Source organism: Condylura cristata, unplaced genomic scaffold, assembly GCF_000260355.1.
Source record: "Condylura cristata isolate star-nosed mole 26May11 unplaced genomic scaffold, ConCri1.0 scaffold00011, whole genome shotgun sequence".
In the NCBI taxonomy this organism is placed as follows: domain Eukaryota; kingdom Metazoa; phylum Chordata; class Mammalia; order Eulipotyphla; family Talpidae; genus Condylura; species Condylura cristata.
The window spans coordinates 50,335,403-50,345,066 of NW_004567112.1; the positions used below are offsets into that span (position 1 = coordinate 50,335,403).

Sequence of the window (9,664 nt, forward strand, 5' to 3'; positions counted from 1 at the left end):
GGATATAAGTATCTTTGATAAAGTGTTTAAGATCTCTCTTCCAAACACATTGGTAAGGTCCTTGTAGGCAGGAATCAAAACTTATTTCATTTTGTATTTTGCATTTAGGCCTGTTTGGAAACATTTGTTGAATAATTTAATTAATTAATTATAATCATTTCTATGTTCCTCGGAATTGACAAAATGTACCCAATCCTCAGAAATTTAATTATTTATGATTGTGAGGAAATACATTAATGCCTCCAAGCCACAGCTCAGCCATTTAAGGGCAATACAATTTTAATCAGCTTCTTCAATTAGAGCTGTTTTCAATTTTAGACTTTTTGACAGTAGGAAAATAGGAAGGTACTTATGTCCATACATAAAATATAGCTCAAGGAATAGTTGAAGTGTAAGCAGTCTTAAGAGAAAGAATTGAGAAATATTTAATACAGCTCCTGTAACCTCAGATGTTAACTATTGTTGCTATGGAACAATAATAACTTTCATCTCTGGTGGTTGGCTATATCATGTTCAAGATATCATGACTCTCTTGAGTGAGTACCACTCATTTTAAACTAGGCAATAGCAGTAACAAAATCCTTTGAAATAGGAGATTGAAAAACTAGGTGAGGTCTTAAAGACAGAATTGTTGTTGAACATACCTGAAGAATTACAAAATGCATGTTGTCCAAAGCTAAATGCTCTAGAGGGAAACAAAAACAAAAACAAAAAAAAGGAAAAAAGAAAAGAAAAATACATATATCTTCCATGGATTTTTTTTTTTTCTCACTGACTTATTTCTGTCTTGCGTTTGTGACATTATCATGTATTTCACTCACAGATGTGAATAGTGAATGACTGATCCTTTTGGATATTAGCAAGGCCTCTTTTTATTTACTTTCTGCTCATAAGAGACATTTCACTACTAACTTTCACACAACAAAATTGCAAGTGTAATTTTCATTTGCATAATGTTTATTATTTGTAAAGCAGACCAAATCCCATGACATAAGATCTCTTTGTGAGGAGGATAAACACCTGACAGAATGGTGTTCTTTCTAAGCAAGTAAATAGGAAATTACTAGGATAAATAAGTGAAATTCACATTTTTCCATTTCCAAGTGAAGTATAGGGAACCCATGAAGGTTTTCCTATCATTCTTTTCATTTATTGCATTTCAGAAATGTTTATATGTTTCTTGTTTAAAATAAAGCAACTAGAATATGTTTAATAGTATTAATTTTGACAAACACAGTGGCACAAATATTCAAGTTTCAAGCATGAAAGGCTTTTTTTTATTTTTACATCATTTTGTACATTTTTTTTTCCCATCTCAATTGTAATCCCCGCGGGTTTCCCATCACCAAGTAACCTGTGTGCCATCACCATAATCCCGTGTACCTCCCTCTCCTCACCCCCCCCCCGTTTTTTATCCCATTCCCCACTCCACCCCCGCAAAATGTCTCTGGTATATGGTTGTTCATTATTTTTGTTATTAAGGCTTATTTTTTAAGGTTCTGATAATGATTTTTTAAAATAGGTGTGCTCCATAAAGAAATAGCATAATTTCTCAATAGCAATTGGTTTCAAAACTATTGTGTATGGTCACTGTACCTTTAAAAAATATATTTTTATAAAGTGATAAAAATTATGAGTATAAAATTATCTTTTGTCTGTGGAGATTTTGATAGCACTTCTAGCCTTTCAGAATTCAAATATGTCACCCAAGGAATTTCCTCTAAGGTATTTTTATATGTGTTTTTAACACTCTTCTCAATCATTCAAGGGTACTTTTCTTTATCTCTAAAGAATTAAAAAAGTCAGGTTTTTTTTTTTTTTGGTGAATACTTTATGCTTTATCAAAAGGTTATGTTAACTCCAAATATCATGAAAAAATTATGCCCACCTTCTCAAAATTCTTAACTCTTCCAATAACCATTATTTTGCAATCTATTGGCAAAGGGCATAACATTAAAACTTAAGCTACAATTGTCTTTATCCATGATTTGCATGCAGCCATTAAACTATTCAGGACAGTAGTGTTATAAGATTACATTTTTAAATTTAGTTAACACTGCTTTTCTGTATCATTTTCCATTGATATCTCCGCAGACCTCTTTTTCATGACTCAACTCATACTGGCTGTGTAGTTATGCTACATTGATTTAGGTTATTGCTAGCAATATAGCAGAAATCCTGGTTTTAAAGATCAGTGCTTACTAACCTATACTTGCTGACCCTGGGACCTGTGGTGGGTATGTACACTGAACCCAGTGGGATTTTTCCTTCAGATCAATTCTGTTCGGGAAATAGTCAAGAACTATTTTCATGATGCCTGTCAGCTTGTGAAAATTAAATGATGTAGCTGCCGCCTGAGTCCCTTTGGTCTCAAATACTTAATTAGAAAGAAAGTACACCATGAAACAGTTGGGACTTGATTTTTAAAATGACAATAGGTTATAATTAGATTTGAAAGTGTAAATGAGTACAAAATGGAAGGTTTTATGAAAAAGTTTATACATGATTAATGTATTAAGCCTAGAAAAGGCTTATCTAGCAATTTTAAAAATCTGTCCTTTTTTTTTTGTAATATTGGCCTACAGATTACTTTCAAGAACAATTATATTGTTAACATTACTTGAGATCAATATTAGATTTAACTGTTTCAGAAGTAAATGTTGCTTTTCCAATTAAGAAACCCCATGCTTACCAAGGCTAAAGGGACATTTATCTTTGTTATAAATGGAAAACTCCATGAGGTTTGTTTTTTGTTTTATCTTTTAAGACTTTTATTTACTTATTTATGCATACATGCATGCATGCATACAGAACTGGGGTACAGGCCAGAGGTGCAGGAGCAGTGGGAGGATTCACCAGAGACAGAGTGGGGAGCAAAAAAGGCAGATCAACAAAGTACACTGCTGAGGGGAGCAGCAGGTGGGCCAAGAGAAGTCTGTCATGCCATGTGGGTCACCTCCAGGGCCGGGGATTAAACTCACACTAAAGTGGCTGTAGCCAGCATACAATGCTGCGTCTTAACCCACTGCACCACCAGTGGGGCCCAAAGTTTGGGTTTTATTTTAGTCTTTATAAAAATGTTGCCCCTGCTGCATAAAACTTTACAGTAGTTTTGTGTGAGAGTAAAAGTTCATGCACTAAGAATTCCAATATACTTCAACAAGGGCTATTCCAAGGAAAGTAAATGAAATATGATAGTTTTTTTTTTTCTGAGATTTACAAATATGTATCCCCTAGTTCTTACTGAAGTGTTTTATTTTAAAGTTCCTTCCAGATAGAGACACCCTCTAAAAAAGTCTTTTGGATGTTTATGACCTGGATTCTAAGACTTAGCTGTCTAATCAAGCTAATAATAATAATAATAATAATAATAATAATAACATAATAATAATAATCTTGATAATAGAGGCATCCATTGCACAATTATTCTATATCTGTGAAAGGTCACCGTATTTGGACAGGAGACATACAACCAAACACATAGGCACAACACAAGCACTTCATGATAGTTATTGACTTAATAGTCATCAGTCAGAAAACACTAGTTATGCATTTGAAAGAAGGCAGGGACACTTTTACCTCCAATAAAGAATCAATGGTGTTAACCAATATCTCAATAAAAAAAAATAGAAAATATATTTTGATTCGATAATCTTAAAAAACTTTATTTTAAACTTAAATATATTGTCATATATAGAGATGAAACCATGATAGTGTATATGAAAGATGACAATAAATGATGTAGTTTTTCAGAGAATAGATAAATGAGTATGTTCTGGTATGATCTGAGCCTACTCAGGACCAAAATTCAACTTTAAAATATTTTGGCAATTTATTTAATTAAGGATGGAAGAAATTGTTATGAAAAATGACTCCAGTGATCACTAATTCAAAGACATTCATCCTATGTTCACAGATTTGTGTAACATGTTCTAAAGTAGGTCTGTGACAATTATGCTGTCTAAACAAATACATTAGGGCTATCTTTAGAGACTCATTTGCAGACACAAAAAAAATAGTGGATTCAACATTATTTTGTTATACAGTAAATGTGAACTTACTAAAGACATTAACAGGGCAGTGGTAAAATAAAAGATACATAATACAAAAGTTAATTTCTAGTGATAGCAATCTTCATCAGATGAAATAATAAATGAAAGCCAAGAAACAATTTAGCAGCTATTGCCCTCATTCAGTTATTTTGTTGTTGTTATTGAAGGTAGGCACTGGACATTCAAACATTATTGAAATTGAAGCATTTTAGATCTGGGGCAGTTGGAGATCACATAGTGAAGGACAGGATTGCAAGCAAACTTGTTACTACAGTATCACATGTAAAGCTTCTGATTATATGTCACAGTCCTTCTAGCCAAGTCAAGTAACAGGCCCAAGCCCAAAAGGAATGTGATAGGAAGTAGGGGGCCGGGTTTTGGTGGACAACATTACAATGTATCATGATAATCAAGTTAAAAGGTACATGTTAATTGCATTCAACTGGTTCCCTTTGAGAGAAAAAAGAGATGAGTGATTTATCAAGATAAAAGGAGGTACATTAGAAATTATGCCTCACAGATTAGTTGGTGATACTGCCCCATAAACTACAAATGGTATTTAGCTTTAATCTTTGTTCCTGAGTTCCAAATGAAATACAAACTCATCAATATTTATTAAGTGTGTATTAGCGAACATAACTTAAATATTAGGATAAATAATGAAAATTAATTCTGTCAGTGTTCATGTTTCCTACTTTTAGAATTAGTCAAGAATTTGCAAGTTAGGATTATGGATGCCCAAACGTGGTATGGTAGAGGAGTGATTCTATACCTCTGGATCATATTCAGTATTCTAAACTGATGTTAGCACAACTAAAATAAAATAATAAAGAAAGGAAATAAGAAGTACAGAGTAGAAATTAAGCAAAAAACAATGAATGGTAGAAATGAAAACCCTTGACTATCTCTAGCAATAAGACTTTATAATGCATTAAACCCAAACAAGAGGGAACTTAATTTTATTTTGAGAGTCAAGAACTGTTCTGGAGAGTGATGTCTGAAAAATGATGATGTTTCCAAGGCAATATGGCCTGAGAGGAAAATTAGGTTACAAAGTAAGGTAAAGAAAACTGAGTTCAAAAAAACCAGAATTAGGGAATTCTTCAGGAGCCCAGCCCAGAGAGTTAAGTGATATTTCATGAAGAAGGTGTCAGTTCTTTTTGTTTTATCCTTAGAAAACTAGGAAGATTATAACATTAAGGGGCTAAGTTTACTAGCTTCCAACTCTGGTTTATGGTCACCCCTATATTTTTTTATTTGTTTATACATACAAGAGCTGGGGTGTAGACTAGAGGTGCAGGGGTTGGGGAATGGATTCACTAGAGAAAGGTTGGGAAGCAGAACAGCACTGAAGTACAGTGCTGAGGGGAGTAGTGATTTCACACCTGTGTTTGAAATTACTTTGCCTTTGGGGGGGTTTGTGAGGGAAATTGAATATATGACTTTTAGCAATTTATAATGAAATTTTACAAATAATGTGTTGTTATTTGCTATCATAAGGTAATTGAGTTATGTTTACATTTGAAAAAATACATAAAAGACTTAAAGATAATTTTGAAGTAACTATTTCATAGAAACGTCTATGTTAGTACCGTATCTACAGAAAATGAACAACTGAAATATGTGAACATACTGTATTGTCAGTTAGAACTGGCAAAAGGAATTTGCCTTATATAACAATGTGGATTTACTATGTTGTCAAAATATGGTAGTCACAGTAGGTGTTAAAAGTAGGGAGGGAGAGAGAAGGAAAAAAGAGCACATGGTATCAATAATTATATAGAGAGATTGTAGTTTGCTGTAGTCTCTTTTAATAATGTTTTAACATCTGGCCCACTAAAAATGAGGAAGTCATTATGACTGCATAGAATAATATAAAACACTCTACATTGATCCCTAATGCCCAATCATAATTGAGATATTTTGTGAAATACCCTGTTACAAAATAAATCAGATTAGTTGCTTTTCAAAACATTAAGAGAAATACATTTGAAAACCACATAAAGGAGAAAAAATCTTTGTGTATGTGAAAACAATTTACTCAATATTTGTGTATAATGATAATAATAGGCTTAGTATTCCTTCATATATGTGATTGTCATTATTATGAAGAAAATTATGTGGGTCTGAGTAAGTAATTTCTTGATAATTATGTATTTAAGAAAAATGGCTAAATCAAGATATCCACTGATATTAAGGACTTAATTATTTTGGTCCATTATAGTCGCATTTTAATTCCTTATGTTTGCCAATTCAGGCCATCTTTCATGCAGATCTACAATTACCTCCTGTAGTAATTAATCATATTCTCACCATCATTAATTCAAAACATACTATGTATAGTACTATAAAAAATGAAAACAAAGTAAAAAATGTACTAATAAAAATAATTGAAATATTATGGTTCTATTTCCTTGATAAAAGTTTACATTTATTATCCTGTGTTAATTATGTACACTATTATTATTAATAGAAGTGTTATTTTTTTATTTTAAAAATATAATGCAAGTACCATCATGACCAGATATTTTATCTGTCATGTTTCCATCATCTAGAAAACTTGCCTGGTTCAGAGTATCACTATATCACAATATTGCTATATGTGCACAGAATAAATGACTTCCAGGAATATTAATCTCATACTAGTATTTATTGAGTTTTATTCATGTTAAATTTAGTAGAGAAAAATGTAGTATAAAATTTCATCTTTTGGAAAATGAGAAATTTTAAAATAAGTCACATACTACTACTTCAAATTATATTTGAAAAGAATCCTAATATTTGAATAAGAAAATTAATGAATACAATTATTAATATATGCCATCAATCATGTCCTTCCTATGGGCAATTAGGGCTGGCAAACATCCCCAGTGTCCCTCAAAACTGTCAACTAATGTCTTTAGTGTTAGTATTTGTGTCTAACTAAGAATAATGATTGTACAGCAGTTACTTAACTTCTGTAAACCATATTTCCATGTAAGAATAATAAAACCATTTCATTGTATTGGTACTTGAGCTTGAAAGATAATGAAAACACCTAAAAATAGCAGGCACACACATGATAATTTTTGTCCTCATTATCACATGATAACAAGCAAGCTTAACATTTCCTTTGGTACTGATTATCTCCTTGTTCTTTTTATTTATGCATATAAGAACAGGCCAAAGGTGATGTGGGTGAGAGGATTAACTAGACACAGAGTGGGGAGCAGAACAGGCAGATTTTGAGGGGAACTGTGGGCAAGACAGGACAGGTCTGCTGAGACATGTGGGCCAGCTCCCTGGCCTCACATAGGCTAATGCTACAATGGCTACAGGATAGCTTAATAGTGCTGCACTTGAACCCTTTGTGCCACCAGGGAGGGCCCATTATTTCCCTGTCCTTATAAATAAGAATATCAATGCTTAGACTCATGTAGTAATTAGGATATCACATATGCCATTGTAAATTTGAAAAGTTTTCAAAAAAAACAAAAATAATGCTCAGAAGTTACAAGATTGCTCAGCAATAGTTTAAACTGTATAAATCAGATTTACCACATTGTGCAGTGTAATTGATGTAAATATGCATTATCTCTACCCAAATAATACAGAATATATGTTGATTCACTTTTTAGAAAAGTTCAGAGGATATCATTTCTTCTCAAGGGTTGTTTTAATAGTAGAATATATAGAATATAATCAAGGAAGTAGCAGAAAAGAAAAGGATAGATACTTAGAAGTAAGGAAGTGAGGGTACTTTACATGTACTCAATCCAGAATAAAAAATAAATGAAAACAGTAAAACATGACAGAAGTTTTCATGTCTTCAATGCTGTATGATTCTTTTAGAAAGTGTATCTTCTTCCAGTCTTTTACTTTTTCGGAAATTTATTTTTATAGTTGCTACTATCTATTTTGTGAGGCTTCTTCACCAAACAGATATCACTGAAATAATGTTTGCTTTCTTCCCCTGCTTTCAAAAAGTTTACATGTGGCAATTGAAAACAGGAATTACAGGTTCTATATCTGTACTGGTACTATGAAGCATATGAGCATGATAACAATTGCTAGGGAATAAATAATTTATAAAATTTATTATTTTAAATTTTTTCATATAACCTTTTCTCAAAGCATGATTTCCAAGAAATAGATATTATTTAGTTCTGTAATATTTTTTCCATAAACTGAGTAAAATATGTCTTATTTAATGCAAATTTAGACTTTGGGATTTGTTCTAAATTGTGGTTCATTTCAAGCACATAATTAATGAAGTCAAAGTATTCAGCATCCCTGGAAAGATTAACTTACAGTGATAGCATGGTTCTATTTTCAATGTTTTGTTTAGGGACCTAAAGGTGAATGTATTACTTCTTTGAAAATTTAGGAATTTTATCAAAGAGTGTTTGGGTGAATTAAACTTGAAACTAAGAACTATTATCCCAGCATTTCAGTAATCTCTTAAAATATCTGAAATAATCATGTTGGAAAAGAATCAGTGGACCTGGTTTATAGAGAGGAAAGTAAAAGTCAAGTAGTTAAAAGAAGATTGAAGAAAAAGTGCCCAAAGCAGCCTTTCACATTAATAATTTTAAGTAACATTATGTAAAAACACTTCATTGATTCATACCAAGTAACCTGATGAAATGAAGATTCTGTTACATTTCAAAACTGAAATTAAGAAAATTGTGTAACATGGAAAAAAGTATAGAGATCTGTGATACAATAGGCATCAAGTTAACCATACTATGTCAAAATGAACATTTTGTTAAGATAGATTGTTACATTTTAACACAGTAAAAAGTAATAGTATTTTATCTCTTCTAAAAAATGATTTTTCACTTGCATTATATGATTTGCTTTAACATCATCTCATAACAGAAATAAACATATTTTCATTTTAGGGCTTACCTGCAAGTCGTGTGAGGTATAGAGTAGATGATGTGCAGTATCCTTATCCTGCGAGTATTTTTGATGTAGAAGAAGATTCTGGAAGAGTCATAACACGAGTCAATCTTAATGAAGAACCTACAACAATTTTTAAGGTCTGTATAGTGCTCTTTTTTATAGTATCCACTGTTGTTTAACCTTTTATTGATTTTTTAGTTTAACAAAGTCTTCCTTCCATTTTTCTCCATATTAATTTTTATTTACTTAGGTATAAAGGAAGAGGGTTGTAAGCCAGAGGTGGGGGGGGGGGCGGTGAGAGGATTTACAAGAGATAGAGTGGGGAGGAGAACAGGGGATCCACTGAAGTACACTTCTGAGGGGAACAGCAACAGGGCCAGAAAGGCCTGCTGTGCAATGTGTGAGTTAGCTCCCTTACCAGGGCCTGATCTCAGTTTGCAGCAGTGATAGAGCTGCTGAGGCTCAATCCCTAGCAGTGATAGTTCGAGGCTCAATCCCTAGTCCCATTTTACTTTTTCAATTTTACAAAGTAAAATATTTTTATTGTGTATGTATGTATGAAACATAAGTAAAGAGAAAAAAAATCACTGAAATTTTCCCATTGAGGTAATTAGAATTTACAGGGTTTTTTTTTTTTTAAGATTTTTAAAATTTATTTATGCACACAGAAATGGGGTACAAGCCAGAGGTACAGGAGTGGCAATAGGATTCACCAGAAACAAAGG

General features: G+C 32.3%; 1 protein-coding gene across 1 annotated transcript in view; it reads left to right on the forward strand.

Annotated features, from left to right (window-relative positions):
• The window catches only part of PCDH15 (protocadherin-related 15), a 565,802-nt gene that overhangs the window by 436,275 nt on the left and 119,863 nt on the right, over nt 1-9,664 (forward strand). The window contains exon 19 of the mRNA XM_004681080.1: nt 8,936-9,076. Within this exon, the coding sequence (XP_004681137.1) occupies nt 8,936-9,076 (141 nt within the window). The remainder of the gene's footprint in view (nt 1-8,935; nt 9,077-9,664) is intronic.